The sequence below is a fragment of the Parus major genome, chromosome 18 (genome assembly GCF_001522545.3).
Source record: "Parus major isolate Abel chromosome 18, Parus_major1.1, whole genome shotgun sequence".
NCBI lineage: Eukaryota > Metazoa > Chordata > Aves > Passeriformes > Paridae > Parus > Parus major.
In genome coordinates, this window is record NC_031786.1 from 10,666,605 (window position 1) to 10,683,934 (window position 17,330).

At 47.7% G+C, this 17,330-nt stretch overlaps 1 protein-coding gene across 2 annotated transcripts in view; it reads left to right on the forward strand.

Annotated features, from left to right (window-relative positions):
- The window catches only part of STX8 (syntaxin 8), a 93,780-nt gene that overhangs the window by 1,500 nt on the left and 74,950 nt on the right, over positions 1 to 17,330 (forward strand). For both annotated transcript variants that reach the window (XM_015645681.3, XM_015645683.2), the window contains exons 3-6: positions 2,670 to 2,764; positions 4,439 to 4,549; positions 10,235 to 10,359; positions 11,630 to 11,722. In XM_015645681.3, the coding sequence (XP_015501167.1) occupies positions 2,670 to 2,764; positions 4,439 to 4,549; positions 10,235 to 10,359; positions 11,630 to 11,722 (424 nt within the window). The remainder of the gene's footprint in view (positions 1 to 2,669; positions 2,765 to 4,438; positions 4,550 to 10,234; positions 10,360 to 11,629; positions 11,723 to 17,330) is intronic.

Below are 17,330 nucleotides of genomic sequence, written 5' to 3' on the forward strand. Positions count from 1 at the left end.
GGGATGTTGGGATGGAGCTGTCCCAGAGGCTCAGGGATGCTGGGATGCTCAGCAGCTGCTCTGTGCCCTCTCTCTGTGAACAGGGAGCAGATGTTCCTCCCCCAGGGCTGGCTTCTGCCTTCTGCAGTGGCTGCAGATCAGAGAGAATAGGAATTTTGTTTTAGCTGCATTTCTAACAAAATACAAGCTCAGAGTTAAAGAGGAATGAGAAGCAGCAGTTGGAGCTTACCCAGGAATGTTGTGTTCTCCATGTTTTCACACTTCCTGTTTAAGAAATAAAATAAAATAAAGGTTTTCAGGATGCTGCTTTCCCTGGGGCTCCAGGCCTCATCCTTCCCTTCAGGAGCAGCTTTGAGTCATTACCTGCTCCCTTGGCTGTGTTCAGATGAAATTTGCTGTAAGCCCTTGAGTTGGTAGTTTTTAATAATTGGCATAATTAAGGCCCCAGTGCTTTATCTCCCACCTCTCTGTATCAGAGCTGTACTGCAAGGCCTGATCACTGGATCTGCTGGGTCACTCACTTTGCTGAGAAATGTTCAAATCAAATGTCATTTTTGAGATGTTTAGTTGGGAGAAATTCTGAGGAAAAGTGTGCAGGCTGTGCACAATAATCAGTGCTGCTGGATGGCTGCCTCAGTTCAGCAGGAGTTGAGAAGGGGTTTCAGAAACCCCAAATAAGTGGGATTTGAGGGTGGTATTTTCTCTGGCTTTGGAGTGTTGGAGGTGCAGATTAAATTCCTGCTTTCAGGATGGTGACGTATCAGAGTTGTACAGATACACCTCAACAACAGAAGACCAATAAAAATATTGCTGCTTAATCTGTATTTATAGAGGGCAAAGTCCTCTGTTGCCATCAGTGCCACCTCTGAGGAGTCCAGACCCAAGGAAACGTGGGGTTGGTGTTGTTTGGAGCCTTTCTGGGGCTGGAACTCTCTGAGGTTGTGTTTTATGGAAACATTGCACAGGTGACTGACTTCTCCATAAAATCATTTGTTCCATGCCCTGTGTTTTCCAGCTTCCTTTAATCCATTAACAGGTAAAGAGGAATATTTAGCAGTGTTTGATTCTACTCTAAACAAGTTTCCAACAACGAGAGAGGTGTTTTCATAACAGAAACGCCTGTTGAGAAATCCACGGCTGAGCAGTCGCGTGTCCTGTGCCTCCTGAGTGCTGTAATGCAGGAAAATGTCTTTGTACAATATTGGCCTTTTAGGAAGAATGTAAGCAGGTTTTTATTTTTATAGTATTTTGCAATTAGCGTGGCTGACAAACTTCTTGCTTGTTGCTGAGCCAAAAATAGAGCATAAAATCTAAAATGGAAAAATAAACTGTGAGGAAAGATTTTAATCCAGCACTTACCATCTGTGAACTCTGCTCCATTGAGCTGATCATAAAACTTCCACTGGTTTCTTTTCTTTCTACTTTCCTTTCTTCTTAGTTTTCTGTAAACTGAGGTGAAATCTTTTTTTCTCCCACTGCAGTTTCTGGCCAGTTGGCTGCATTTGGTGGTTTTTTGGCTGTGTCACCTTTGTGCTCTGTTGCTGTTCTGGGTCACTCATATGCAGCATTCTCCACCTGGAGCTGAGAACAAATGAAAGGCCCTTTAATTACCTGATTGCAGAGCTGGGGGCCACACAGAGGCTTCAGCATTCCCCAAACCTCTGAGCCCCATCCTGGTTTGATCTGCTGCCATGGGGGTGTGGGGCTGCCTTGCTCCAGAGCAGGATTTTGGCTGCCTCAGCCTGGCTGCTCTCTGTTGCACCTGGTGGTGTTTGGGAGCAAAGAAGGTTCAGTCTTCTCTGCTGGCCCTGCAGAGTTGCTGCTGTGTCTGTGTCCCCAAGCCAGCAGGACTGAGAGTGAGCAGCTGTCCCTCTCTGCTCCCCATGGGAGCTGGCGTCACCGCCCGTTGCAAAGAGGCACAGCAAATCTTAATTAGGATGACTTGCATTGTTAATTGCAGTTAGAGTGTTTTTTCTGCATAACTGGAATGAAGAGAACATCTGAGGAGGACAAAGTCAGAGGATAATGTGAGTTAGAGTTGGGAAGGGGTGGGGAGAAAGCCCAGGAGGGTTCCTGCAAGCCTGGGGTTTGTTTGCAGCAGGGAAGAATGACTGAATTAAATTTTTACTGAGAACAGACACATCTGGATCTTGGGCAGGTCAGTGGTGAGAAAGGATTGGGAGTCCTGGGTGCTGCTGAGAGGGAAATGGAGCAATCTGAATTTCTTTGGAGTGTTAAGTTTCAAGTCCAGAGCAGTTCAGTGCAGGGAATGTGTCAACCTGTAATAACCTCTCTGATCCAGGTAGTTGGGAAAGAAACCAAATGGGAAAAGAAGCTGGTGCCTGTACTTTTATTGAAGATCAGAGGAAAGAGCTGGAAATTTATCTGGAAAATATTGAAATATGCTGAAATGTTTTGCCTATATAAATAAGTGTGTTTATAAAGAGTTGAAAGACAGCTTTCCATATTCATCAGCATTAATGCTTTAGAATAGAGTTTGTGGAACTGTTGCACTGTTTTGTAAGCAGCCTGGAGTGACTCCTGGCTCTCTGGGCTTGCAGAGCCCTTCACTCCTGTGCAGTAAAAGTTAAATATATTGTCATGAAGCAGCATGAAACATCATGCAGCTCAAACAGAGCAGGCCAATGATAAACTCTGTGTTCCCCCAGGTCAATGTGGCCATCAGGTCCTCGCTGCAGAGCCTCAGGGAGAAGATTGAGCAGCTGAGGGAGCTGCTGCTGCGGGCAGTGTCAACACGCCAGATGTATCTGTAAACAGCAGCCCTGCCCCTCTGGGCTTGGGGCAAAATGTGCTCTCATTCCTCTGCCACTGGGTTTCCCCTCATTCCCTTTGCAGGAGACTTTGTCACCAGAACTTTCTCTGTGCTGCTGGCTGTTATTTTCATGGCAGCTGCAGCACAGGAAGGGCTGGGCACCTCTGGGGTGCAGCCAGGGAGTGAACCTGGCTCTGGTCACCTCTGTGTCCCCATCCTTAACAGGATGGGCTGACAGGAGCTCAGTGAGATGTCTGAGATGTCTGAGCCACCTGAGAGCTGCCCTGGTGCTCCCTGTGCAGGCACTGCTGGTGTATGAGCAAGGTCACTTGTCCAGCACCAAACTGACCAGGTGGAGTTGTCTCCTGGTGTTGTCTCCTGGTGTTGTCTCCTGGTGTTGTCTCCTGGTGTTGTCTCCTGGTGTTGTCTCCTGGCACTGTCTCTTGGCCAGGCCTTGCTGAAAGGAAGGAGGAAGCTTTGTTCAGGCTGTGGCAGGGCTGGGGTATCCTGACTTGGTCTGACTTGAGAAACAACAGGGCTGCAGCTTCACACTGATATCAAAATGCTGTGAGATACGCCTTGGGAGGAAATCTCAGGTTTTTTTTGCTAGGAGTGTTACCCCAGGGCTAGACTGGGATATGCTGGAAGAGCCAGGTTAAGGAGTCCCAGGCATGTCCATCTCCCTGAAGGCATCCAGAAGCAGTCTGGTTTGAGGGAGGAAAGTTTAATTTCAGCCTAGCACAGCAGAAATCCCTCCTGAGCCCTGAGTGCTGTGTGATGGCCAGGGCTGAACTCCCCTGCCCAGTGGCTGCTTGAGCAGGCAGATGCTGCTGCTGTGGCAGAAAACACACACAAACCAGTTCAGCCATTGCTGAACCCACTCAGCAGTAAAAGAGAGAGTTAGAAGTCCCTCAGGATGTCACTAAGGTTAATTAAGAAAAGCCCACAGAGCTCCCCTGTGGAAGCCACAGCTCTTCAGAGGTGCTGTGTGAATTGTTCCTCTGCTCCCCAGCGGCTGTCGGGTGCTCTGCTCATGGATTGCAAGTGGAAACAGATGCTCAAAGGAAAATTCTGCTTTTTCTCTGATCCCTTGGCTGGGAGCTGCTCCCCTGGTCTGTGTGAGGAGCCTGCAGTGAAGTGAGATGAGAAATCCCCTGCTGATCTGAAAGGCTGTTCTGCCTGGCCCTGCCCTGGTGCTGACAGTGTAGTGTGGAGATCTTTTAAGAAATCTCCTCCTTCCCTGAGCTTACCCTGTGCAGTGCTGTAACATTGTCAGTGTTGGAGACCACCAGATAAAGAATGACTTTGGTTGGATTTTGGAGGGGGAAATGCTATTCTTAATGCTAATTTGGCAGTAAATGTCCTTTCAGTTCTCTAATTACTTTGAGATAATGACAAAGATCATTCTACGGCCGCTGTATGAAGCCTTTTGTTTGAGATATGTAAAGATCAGAAACACATTTAGAATAACAGCAGATTTCATTCACAAAAATGTGACCAATCCTCTTAGATCTTGGAGCTATTTTTTTTTTTTAGTTAAAATGGTTAATTTTGATGATCAGGGAGTCTAATTTATATTAAGAATGTATAACAAGTGTTATTTTATATGATGAAATGAAAGCTTTTCGGTGTTTCTGAGCTTGGTCCTTAACCCAGAGCCATCAGCACACAGCTGGAGGGAGACAGGAGGCAGAATTTGGTGGATGAGCTCCTGACACGGCACAAACAGCTGGAGGCATCCTACAGGAACGAGGGCCCGGAGCCAGACGTGAGCAGGTACGGCACTGTCCCCCCAAATCCCAGCAGGGTCTGTGCTCTGCTCAGGTGCTAACTGAGCTGGCTGACCCCTGCAGGTAACAGCAGGAGATGGATTTGCCCAGAAGGGACGTGTTTGTGTCCCTGGCAGCAGATTCCTGGCAGCTCTCCGAGTGGCAGCTCCTGGGCACTGCTTTTGGTGGCACTCAGAGTTCAGCTGGGAGTTTCCTGCATTCCTGTGTGTATTTCTGTTTGCTGGGGGTCTCTTCAGTGAGGGCTTGGCTTTGGTGCTTGTGTTCCCTGCTGTGTTTTACACCCAAAGCTGGGCTGCCCTTGTTGCCCAGAGCAGCTGGGGCTGCCCCTGGATCCCTGGCAGTGCCCAAGGCCGGGTTGGACACTGGGGCTTGGAGCAGCCTGGGATTGTGGAAGGTGTCCCTGCCCGTGGCAGGATGATCTGCAAGGTCCTGCCAAGCCAAAACATTCTCTAATATGTGATTGTGGTTTGTTTGTCATCTTTAGGTGTCCAGACAGCAGGGCAGCACCTGCTGCAGGTGATAAACCTTCAGGCTGGGCTAGAACCCAAACAATTGTTCAAGGTTTGGATTCTCCAGGGCTCAGGGCAGCTCCTGTTGTTGTGTTGGCTCTTAAATCTATTGCTGAGTCACCCAAAACACGTAAAACAGCCAGGAGGCAAAACGTGGGGCTGTGATGTGGGAGAGCTCCTGTGTGTCCCCTGCTCTGAGCAGTCCCTGAGCTGCTGTGGCTGCTGTGGCCATCCCCAGGGCAGTGGTGGCAAGGTGCTGCTTCAGGGGTTCAGCTTTGGGCTGCCCCAGCCAGAAGGTGTTGAGGCAAATGGGAGGAAAATACCAAAATCCCATGATAATTTCAAGCCCCATTAGAAACAATCAAGGAATCCAGTATTTTCCAGCAGAAGATAACATCAGAGTATTTATTTGCTAGTGTTGCAAGGCTTGATGTTTTATAGTTCTCTTTTAACTTCTTTTATTAAAAATTTATAAAAACGATGCCAAATATTCTGTCTGATGAATTCACAGCTCTTCCATGGTCTCCCCTGTGGCTCTGGGTTTCAGGGGCTCAGGCAGAGACAGCTCAGGCCCTGGATTTTGTGCCAGGAAATCCAACTTTGCTGTCTTGCCTGAGCCTGGGCTCTGTGTGGGTCTGTAGGGAAGGGGCTTGGAGAGATCTTGGAAGGACTTTGGAGGATCTTGGAAGGATCCTGGCAGGAGCTGGCAGGAGCTGGTCTCAGGCAGGGAGCCCCCAGGGTCTGCAGGGCTCAGCTGCCGTTCCCAGCTCAGGGTCCCTCTGAAATCCTTGCAGAGTCCTGGCCCAGCTTTGGGATTCTGGAGGTGGCAGAGCCCACCCTGGAATGTGCCTGGGGCTGACACTCAGCTTTTCCCTGCATTAGAAAAATCAGCACCTGGAGTTTGATGAAGCTGAGCGGTGACACTTGCCTGGCTTGTGCTGCTTTTCCATATCTAATCCAGCCCTGATGTGACAGCCCACGGTGCCCAGGTCCTGTTCTTGCCAGCAGCCCTTCCTTTCATTAAGCTTCCTGCACCACTGATCACATATTTATTGTCCCAGGGCCTGGGGCTGGGAGGTTTTCCCTGGAATTAAGCTGCTTTGCGTTTGGTCACCACTCAGTGAGTTTTACATCCTTTGAAAGCTGCTCTGAAGCTGTTTCTGGGGTGCAGGGCTGTGCTTTCATGCTCTCAGGGTTGATCCCAAGTGACAACTGTGGGCAGGACGCTCCGTGGCTGGGGACAGAATTCCTGCCCCTTCCGGCCTTAATTAAGGTGCCACTGGAATTTTCCAGGGAAAGGTTGTGCTGTTTGCCTGCCTCCCCTTGAGCAGGGCCGGTTCCATTTCCTTTAACTGTCTTGTAAGAACAATTTCAGTATCTTCTGCCCCCTTTCTCCTTGGGAGAGATCTGTGCAGGTTGTCAGAGCAGGGGCTTTAATGGGGCAGAATTCCCAGGGTTTCACTCCATTCCAAAGGCAGGGGTGGGAAAAGCAACCAGGAATGTTGGCTTTCTGGATGTCACATGTCAAACTTTTAGAGTAAACATTTGTGGAGACAGAGGAATGGCAATATTCCTGCTCCTGTCTGACCAGGTCTCAGGCTGGAGAAGCCCTTGTCAGTCACCAGAGAATCAATAAATTAACTGGCCTTCCTTGGTGTCTCTTGGAATTCCTCAAAAATAAAGGCAACTTCTGGTGTTTGTGGGACACAAAGCACATTCAGTAAGAGCTACCCAGGTACATTTTAGAAGAGTCTGTATTTTTTTTTCTCTTCAGTGTGGGTCACCATTTTTCCTGGTTGAACACTTTCCTGACAGATGGAAGGTATTTCAGCCTTGATCCAAACAGGAATTTTGCCTGATGCCAAACAGGCTTCAGTCCATGAGTACCTGGCTTCAGGAGTCAAATGCTTTTGGGAATGTGGCTGTGGTTTGTGGGGGGCAAGTGCTCTTTAGGAAATGAGATCAACAGGAGTTGTTTAGGGTTCTCTGGAAGTCCTTGGTGTCCTTCCTACTTCCCAGCTCCTGCTGCAGCCTCCTGAGCTGGGATGGGGCTGGCCTCAGTTCTGGAAGGGTGGGAAAAGAGGGAATTGTCCATCCAGGGGAAGACCTGAGTGCCAGGATCAGATCCAGGGGTGGGCTGGGGCTTTCCAGGACTGATGTGCCTTTGGCTGTGTGGTCAGGATTGCCCAGCACCCTCCTCAGCCAGCACCTGCAGCTCCCAGTCCTTGAAGCAGTGGGACCAGCCACAGGGAAATGGTGTCAAGAGCAACATGGAATTTCCAGGAACATGGGAATAGCAGTTCTTGTGCTGGTGGGGCTGCAAGTCCTCTGCCAGATGCAGGGAATGCTGGAGGCTGCCCATCAGGAGAGGTTCTTGTGGGGAAATCTCCACCTGGGACAGTGCCTGGAGGGGATTTGGAAGTGCCTGTGCTGGTGTGGCCTCTCATGGGTTTTTGGAGAGATAGAGATGATTTCTGTTTTGTATGTTAAAATTAAGTTTGTTTTATTTATTAGCTTGGAGCTTCCTAAAAATACAGAGTGAGCACTGTAAGTGAGAGAATGCCCCAGTGCAGCAGCAGCCCTGTGGAGAGTGACCTGTGAAGCCAGGCTGGGGTGCCCTGGGTGCTTCAAAGAGCCCCTCTGTAGTTCAGGGAATGTTAAGTGATCATCCACCCAATTGTCATATGACCCAGGTTTTGTTTAAGACTCAGTCTTGCTGATCAGTCTTGTGAAGCCCTAAGCCTCGATGTGTGGCCTTGGCCTAAAGTAAGTGCTGGTTGAGTAATCTGAGTTACTTGGGAGGTGTTTGAAGAATTATCAGTGAAACAATAAGACAAGCCCTCCCTTGTTAGGCAGGGCCAGAGCTCCCTGATTTTAAACCCCATCACCTTTTATACTCGGGCACATTGCTGAGCCTTGTAATTACTTCAATCTGCTCCCATCATCAAAAGCCATCCCCACACTCCAGTGAGGCTCCCAAGATTTGTGTGATTAACTTGGCGGAGGCAGTGGGTGGCTAATTGGATAAGCTTTAATCTTCACACCAGCCAGGCGAGGCAGGGCAGGATCAGAGGCAGGAGGAAGTTCTGCTGGGCTGTGTGGGAAGGTAGTTACCAAACATGTCACAAAGATTATTGTAACCAGCAAACCACTTGTCATGACCCAACCTACAAGAATAGGGCATAGCACTGGTGGGAGGGAGAGAGACAGAGCCGCAAATTATTTCAAATTTGCTTGCCTTGGCTGTTTTTTAACAGGCAGAAATAGTTGTGCTCTTTTTAACAAGCAGAGAGCTTTATGTTCCCTTTGCTTTAGTTAAACAGCTTTGTCAGGTGTTGTTACCCTGGATTTTGTGTCCTTCTAATTGAACTGAATTGGGTGAGCTGCAGAGATGTTTCCATCTTCAGCAGTGTAATGCTTCTGTCATGTTCACAAACCTGCTGCCAGTTCTGAGACTGGGAGGTAAAAGAGCAGATTTAATCCCCCAAAGCAGGGAGGAAAGCTGGGTGATGTGTAAAACTGCATTCCTGCTGGAAGTTTTTCTAATCAAACCTGATTGCCAGCCTCGATAAATACATGGGAATTGGATGGATGGAGGTGCAGGGCTGGAATGCAGAGGAGTCCCAGCTCCTCTCTGCTGTTGCCTTTGACACCCAGCTGGTCATGGCACAGCAGGGCTGGCTCTGCTTTGGTGTTCAGCATCAGGCTAAGGGAGATGCTGTGATTTATAAAAAGTGCTTTTTTTAGCCACTTTTATCAAAGAAATGTTTGGTTTTTTTTCTTTCCGTTTTTCATTCTGACTTCACCTTGAGCTGGAGTGCAGTGCCCACGTTGCAGTGGGCAGGGAGAGGAGCTGAGGAGCTCTCGTGTGTGGCTGATTTTCCAGCAGTGCTGCTCCATCCCATGGCCAGGAGATGTCCCCAGCTGCCCGGGATTCCTGCAGGAGCTCCGGGCCCAGCTCTGGGCTGTGCTCAGACACCTCCAGTGCCAGCAGGGCCCTGACCCCTCCTGGCCCCGCTGTCCTTGTGCACAGTGAGCTCCTGGCCCGGGGCTTTGGCCACAGAGCGATGGCCAGCAGCTGTGGGCACCGGGCAGCATCTCTGCAGAGCAGCTCCATCACAGCTCAATTCAAAACACCAAAACAACTGCAACATTCAAATTTATGTTGTGGTGTAACTAAAAATCTTTGAGAATTTGAGAGATCCTAAAAGCTCTCTCTGTTCTTGGGTTGTTTGTGGAAGTGCTCTGGGAAAGAGCAGGGAAAAGGTAAAATGGGAATGAAATAAAGAGCATAAAGAAAGGAAAGCAGAAAGCAAAAACTCCAACTTGTGAACATCTGTGGGGGAAGCACCTTACCATGCCTCCTCCCAAAGCTGGGTTGCAGTTGTGGGCTCAGGGGACTCTCAGTCTGTCGTGAGGTTTCTCTTGTGGGAGAAACCAGTGAGGAGCTGAAAGGCACAAACCAAAAATCTGGTACTGAGGAAATATTTAAGTGGGGTTTCATTTTATTGCTTGGATTTATGTGCCCTGGACATGGAAAACTTGTTTTCTGTGCTCACCAGGGAAGTGTCTGTAATGTGAACAATCTCAAGTCATAATTCTTTGAAAAGAAAACCCATTATTTAATTAGTCTTTCATTTAAGAGTGTGTGTTCCTGGCTTCTTGTTCAGGTTGATGCCAGACTAGGAAATGCAGGAAGGGAGTTGTGTCCATCTACAGTTCTCAAAATTCAGGAATGTTCCTGGTTAGGTTTGGTCAGGATTGCAGGGAATTAAAAGTCTCATCTGATTTGCATGTCTGTTAACAAGTGGATTCTTTTACTGTTTGAGGCTGTAGCAGTATTTTTATAAGTTTGTGCATTGATCACGTAGTAAATACAGGAATAATGTGTATTCCCAGGAATGTTGTGTGTTCTACACAACCTTTTCTAAACAAGCTTTTATATGGATATATTATACTATGGATATATTATACAGTCTGTGTATCCCTGTAAAAGGAATTCTCTCCTTCCTGACCACTTGGATTTGTTGGATTTGTTCTTGGGGATTGCTTTTGGCTGATTGCTCCTGGGATTGCACAGAGCCCTGTGGAGTGCTCAGCCCTGTGTGCTGCTGTCTGCCAGGGGGTTGGGGTTGGAAATCACTCTCTGGAACTTTTTTCAGATCCAGCCTCATGGCAGGAGGGGCCAAACGAGGCAACACCAACCCCTGGCTCTTGGAAGAATCAGAGGAGACCAGAGGACTTGGCTTTGATGAGCTGAGGCAGCAGCAGAGAAGGATCATTGAAGGTACAAGAGCCTTTCTGGTTGTTCTGAGCATCTCTGGAACCTGAGAGGAGCCTTTGAACCTCAACCCACCAACCTGGCTGAAGTTTTATTATTTATTATCTACAGATGTCAAGTGCAGCAGCTCCAGGCAGCTGATTTCTGTATTTGCAGGAGCAGCACTGTGCTTGCAATGTTCTTAACTGGATGCAACTTCTTAAATTAAATTTTGGAGGTCCTGATTTTGCCCATATTCATGGCTTTGGTATGCAGTGTGATCACATAACTGCTCTGGGTGTAGGGGTGTTGCTGGGTGCATTAAATGTCTTGTTGAATTGGAATGAGGGAAGAATTAGCTCATCCAAAAAGGGTCTTTAGATTTTGGCCCTCTGCACCCATCAGGAACCTCCAAGTTTGGAAGTGTTGGGAAACCTCAGCCTGAGGAGGTCAGGTGGTTAATGAGGTCATTTCCAGGCAATTCAAGTATTGGAAGTGATGGAGTGAAATCAGATAAAGCCTGCTTCAGTCTGCATGGGAACAGCTTGTGGCAGCTGAGGAGAATCTGGATGGTCCAGGAGGAACCTCAGCTGTGTTTTAATTACATTATAGGTAATTGAACTGAGGAGTGAAGGGTGTCCTGGCCACCCCATCTGGGCATCCCTGCTGTGCCCTGGGCACCCTCTGCAGCTCCTCCTGTGCCACTCGTGGCTGCTCTGGCCAGGGAGAGGCTGAGGGGCTCCCTGGTGCCTGCAGGGCACAGGGATTTGGTTCTTCACACAGGAGTGTAGGAGCACATCACACTTGGACTGCCCTCACCCCCTCTCCCTCTTGCAGCTTTAAAAATCTCTTTGAATTCTTTGGTGTTTGCATCACCTGTTTTCTTTTATTCATGTTAAAAGTTGCTTGGAAAATTTAAAAAGGCTAATCAGGAGCTCAGGGTGCGTGCCAGAAAGTCCCTGCATTTCTGATTGAGTAACAGCTGAATGTGAAATTCTTGGATTTTTTTTTTTTTGGTGTACTTTGTTTTTGTTTTTGTTTTTTTTTTTGGATCCTCAGCAAAATGACCCAGCCAGAGCAGGGAAATTATTTACCCATCATTCACATTATTTCAAGAGTGCTGTTGTCATAAAGATTAATTTTCATGTTGTGTTAATGTGTTTTTCTTAATACATTTTAGCCCTTTAAGCACAGAGCAGAGTAGATTTTTTTTTTTCTTCACTTCTGCCTATTTTATGTAGCCTGGCATTTATTTCAGCAACTTTCTAAAGTAGTTTAATATATTTTCCTGGTGCAGAACAAGATGCTGGACTCGATGCTCTCTCTTCAATCATATCCAGGCAAAAACAAATGGGGCAGGAAATTGGGAATGAGCTGGATGAGCAGAACGGTAAGGACAAGATTTGCCTCACTTTTATGTAAGACTGGGATTTGTTTTCTTCTGTCCTCACACAATTTCTCCTTCTGCCCACACAGCAAGCAGCTGACACTGAAGGTTTATGTTCAAGCAGCCAGATTGTGCCCATTCATCCCCTGATTTTGTTGTGCCTCCCTCCATTCCCTGTGCCCAACACTTGGGGCGTTTCCCCAAGCCTGACTTTGGAACAAAGAGATTGGAGATTACTGCTCCAAAGCACAGAATTGATTTTGTGCTCCATCTTCTGCATTTTTCTATTTTATGACAGTTTTTGTGTGTTGCAGGGCTTTACTCAAGCATTCTCATTCTGTGTCTTTCCTGGTGATCTGAATGGAAATGCCTTGAGCAGTGATTAAAGGAGAAGCATTGCCTTGCTTGCTCCAAATGATTGTGTTTGTGGCATGAATGTAGATCAAATTAAGTGCAATATTGAACCAGGAGAGCACCTATTTCCTTTCAGAGGAGCCAGTGGCCAAGTGGAATTGCTCTCCTGTTTGCCGCAGCTAGATCTGGGAGGGAGAGGAAATTCTTATAATATGTCCTTGTTTATTAATCTTAAGGTTGTTAAGGAAGGGTTTGTGCAGCTGGGAGAGACTGGGCTCAGTGCTCTTGTCATATTTTGATCCTCAGCCTCATGTGTGGAAAGACATTTTCAATTAGTGGTCTCATAGGTTTTTTTATTAATCATTGCTTAAAAAGTCATATTAATTGCTCTTTTTTTTGCTCTAAATAGGAAACAGGTGGGAAGCATGAGCATGTTTATGGACTCTCTGTGAAACTTTGGTTTCTCCTCTGGAAAATACACGATCTGTGTCCCATTTCTCTGTTGAGGGTTGGGGATGGTGCCCCAAATTCTTATGTTTTGGGGACCCTGAAGGTTCTGTGTTTCGTGCCATTGCATTTTTGCCAGACTTCTAGCAATGAGGCCATCTGTGAAACTGAGTATGTTTAACCCTCCTTTTTACAAATAATGCAAGTAGTGCTGCTGTTTGTCTTACAGACAGTTACAAAGCCTTGAGCAAAATTCCTGTTTCCACAGGAGCTCTACCTTGAGCTAGAGGCAGCTCTTTCTCAAGAGAGGGAAACTCCTGAGTGCTTGGGCAAGGAAGAGGTGAGGACTGTGTGTGCTGGTCCTGAGGAGGCTGCTCAGAGCTCAGGGCCTGAGCTCTGCTCATGTCCCACAGCCACGGGCAGCAGACCTGCCAGCCCTGTGGGAAGCAGCATCAGGAGAGGTTGAAGCTGTCCAAAAGAGTTGGGAAATAAAAAGAAGAGCCTGACTTGACAGATGTGGGGGCAGATCACTCAGCACTTGGCTTCATCCCTGCCGGGCAAGTGGAACTCCCATGTTTCCGCTGACTTTATGCAATCCCTTTTTTTTGGGCTTTTTTGGCGGATATGGGGGGGATAAGGTCAGACATTTTGTTGCCACTGGCACCCTGGAAAAGCTGGAGTCCTTAGCAATATTTTCCAGGGGCTGTTTTCCCTGTGCACATCTTACTTCATGCCCTTAACCATGAGCAGACTTTGCTCAGGCGCTCTGCCAAGCTCGTGTCACTGCTGCACGCTCAGGTTGATGAGGATAACTGCCCTGTAATTTCCCCTTCCCTGGAATCCCTTTCCTTCCCAGTGCTGAGTGATAATGGCATCGTCTGTATTGTGGGGAGGCAGGGGAAGTTCATCTTCATTAAGTGCTGCTTCAACATTTCTTTTTCCTCGAGTCAGATTTTCCATCAAACCGCCCCTTTCTGTGGGAAGCTTGACTTCCACTTCCCTGCCCTGCTGGGATGCTCCCACCTTCTGCAGCTTGTCCTGGTGTTAGGATAAAACCTGGCTTAGTTCAGAAGTAGCTGATAATGTGCATTAATGAATTAGGCTTTAGGGAGTTGGGTACTGATTTTCCAGAGCCGTTCCTCAGGTCTGCTTTTCCCATTCCGAGGCTGTCCGGAGGTGTTTGCTGTCCCAGCTCTGCGGTGCCAGAGGTATTTTCCCCGCAGTGCCGGCTGGTGTAGCTGTGCCTTTGCAGATGCTCCGGGAGCCAGGCCTGCGTTAATTATGCAGAGTTTACTCCTCAGAGCCGCTGTGTGCGAGTTCCTTTGTGTTTGTTCAGTGACTGCGGAACGATGAAACTTTGCCGTCGGGAGGGAGGTGCCTGGGTGGTGCCTGCTCCTCCTGCGCTGCTGGCCGGAGCAGGAGCAGGGCTGGAGCATCCCTGGCCTGCGGTGCCAGCTGTGCCCGTGGGAAGCTCCCTGGCCATGGAGCAGCCTGCCTGAGCTCCACATCCTTCCACTCATCTCTCCGAGAATCCTCTGGAGCCAGCAGGAAGTGCTCAGCTGGGATCCCTGCAGGATATCCTGGAAAAGCCCATTCCCTCGGAGGGATGTGGGATGTGGCTGGGTCCATCCTTGGCTTCTGTGCAGCATCCAGGTTTTAATGGGAGCCCCACGTGGTTCTTTCCTCAGGTTTTCACTGTAGCCCTGTCCTGCAGATTTTTTGACTCTGCTTAAAGCTGATGGGCCTTTGCAATCCTCCTGTGCAGGACATTTTGCGCTGATGAGCAAAATAGAAGCAGGGTACCAGGAGATGTTGTTTCAGATGTTTTTTTTCCAGCCTCAGGAGTCTGCTAGCAGTGGGGATTAGCAGAAGAATTTTCCCATCATTAGCTCCAAATTTGGCCCCAGAAAAACTTTCTGTAATCCTTTCATCTGTTCCATGAAAAAAAAAAAAAAAAAAGAAAGAAAATAGTGTAAATGGCCTCTGGCCCTGGTGATGAGGCAATCTAATCTAGTGCAATAATTGTGGAAGAATGCTTTCAGAAATTGTGAATGCTGTTTGTTTTACCCTTATAGAGATGTTGTTTTCTCATTGTGACATGCTTGCATGAGAATGGAATACTCTGGAATGGATGGTAAATATTGGGAGCTTGCAAAACTCGCCCTGTTTGGTATTTTTCCCCTGTCAGTGTCCGTTTGCTTTGCTCTGTTGAGGATGGGTTCTTTTGCTTCTGGCTCCTCTAAAGCTTAGAGCAGAGCATAAATAAGTTCATAGATAAGCTGCAAAGTCAGACACTTGATGTCTTTTTCCTGGTTAGGAGAATGCTGTTCCCAGTCAGGATGTTCTTAACCAGAACGGATCATTTTGAGTAAACTATCTCTCATAATAATCCTTTAATTATATGGTTTTGTAACATTTTGAATTTCTTGTCAAAATCAAGTTTCTGAAACCAAGCAGCAATTGTAGCATTATGTTTTTGTTTACAATAGCTTAGCAAATCAAGGTTGCAGTGTCACCTCTGGTCACAGTGGGTGGCACAAAATCCTCCAGGGGGGTGGCACTCGGCTCAGCCTGGTGTGAGATTTTTGTTACCCTGACACTGCCAGCAAAGTGCTCGAGACTGGAGCCCTGTCCTGGCTCTGTGCACACCTAGAGAACTGTCCTGGTATCATCAGTGAGGGGAGTGAAAACATTCCTGGCCATGCAAAGACTTGTTGGGAAGAGCCCCAGGAACGTGCTTCCCTTCTCCCAGGGCAGTGCTCAGCCCAGGCAGGATGTGGACAGTAAAGGGCTTCTCCTAAAGATTATTTACGTGCCTATTGCACAATGCAAAAGCCATTTCACGTTTCTGTTTGTTAAGAGCATTTTTGCTGTAACACAAACTAATTAGCACTGTGTATGGGCTGTGCTTGAGTTATGAGCCTCAGAGCAGTGGGGCAGGGATGCATTGCATCATTGTTAGGATTAGTTTGTAAATCAGAAATGATTAAAGATTAAATTTTTAGAAATGTTCATCATCTTGTCTAAACAATATCTGTTTTCATCCTATGGAGCCCCAGCCCTGCCTGCTGTGACCCCCTTGGAGATGGCTCCAGTCCTGCTTGGTGGGCTCTGGAGGTGTTCAGCATTCCCTGGGAAAGGCTGAGCACCAGCAGGTTCAGCTGTGCTAGAAACCTGCACAGGGGACCATATGTTTTTAATATTCAGATTTAAAATAACCATCCCTACTAGCCCGAGTGACCTCAGACCATGCAGATAGATTTTAATTTTGCTTCCTGAGCTTATTGTATGGAATAGAAACAACTTCAGTGTTACTGGGGCACTGCTCTGTCTTTATTGCACATTGTTTAAGTGGATTTAACCCTTCCTAGGGGAAAAATTAACTTTGCTTTTTGTCTTGAGTGGTCTGAATAGTGCAATACTGAGGCTGGATATGAGCACTGAGAAGCTGGGAAGTGGCAGACCTGAGGTTACATGGCACTTCTTGGGTGTATTTTTAGTCCTAAAACACTTGTATGCTGTTTTCTGCAGGTCTTGCCTGATTTTGTGCATGGGACTCGATCTCTTCTGGGGTTGAACTGTGCATATGTGGTGACAAAACCTGTTTTTAAGGTCCCTGCCTCGTTCCTTCCAGGTGTGGCAAAACATTTAGAGAGTGAGGCCAGGCTTGTTAAGAGGGTTTGTGGCAGCAACAGCAGAGAAATGTTGCCTCAGAGCATAAAACTGTGCTGCTGCCCAGGAGCTGGGAGTGAAGGGGGTAACCTGTCCCAGCTGAGCTTTTCCAGGAGAGCTTCCCTCTGTGTGCCTGACTTGGCACCCCAGGCTCGGGTCTGGAGCGCTGGCAGGGGCTGCAGGGAATCACAGGCTGGGAAGGGACCTCTGAGGATCATCTGGGCCAGCCCCAGGAAGGATTGGGGATGCAGAATCATTTCTGAGACACCTTAAACATCACCGAGTCCAACTGTAAACCTGACACTGCCAGGTCCACCATGAAACCATGTCCCTGAATTACATCGAAATATATTAAATATTGCTTGGAAAGGTAGATAAGGTTTGGTTTGCATGTGGTTTTTAAAAAAAGAGGTTCAAACTCTCTTTTTGTGAAAATCCAAAATAAACCTTAACTATTAGTTTTCCTATTTTCCATCTGAGTTGGAATAATAGTGTTTCACCTCCCAAGGAAGGTGTCAAAATCCAAATACACTCAAACCTGCTGTCAGGAGGGCCATTGTGGGAAGGTCTGTGAGGGAGCTTTAACTCCTCAAGGCAGAGTTGGAGTTGTGCAGTCCATGAGGAATGCAGCCTTGTGCTGGGTGATGAGGATAAAACAAATTATTTGGTATCTGTCAAGGAAGTAACCCTGCCTGTGCTGCCTGCTGGGTGATGGAAAGTGAGGTTACGCTGAATTTGCATTGTTTTGAGAAAGGTATCTACACAAAAAAGGAACTGTAGTGTTTCCTAACCTTGTAACTACAAGACTTTGCTGCTTCAGTATTTCCAGTGTTTATTTATCTGTGAAATTTCCTGGTTTTATTGAAAGGAACATGGAAAAAGCAGGGAAGCCACTGCAGAATGGGTCTGTCTCCAAGCCTGGCTCAGCAGCCAGATGGGAACCTGCACTGGGAGCTCTGGAGCTCAGGCTCAGGGTAATTTCAGCAGTGTTGGATGATCAGAGCAGCAGGAGGGAGGTGTGAGGTGTCCTGCCCGTGGCTTCACGGAGGGCTGCTGACAGCAGGGGGAGGAACAAGGAGCAGTCGGCCTGGTGCTGCCTCCCAGGCCCTGGGATGGGTTTCCATCCTTCTGCAGCCTC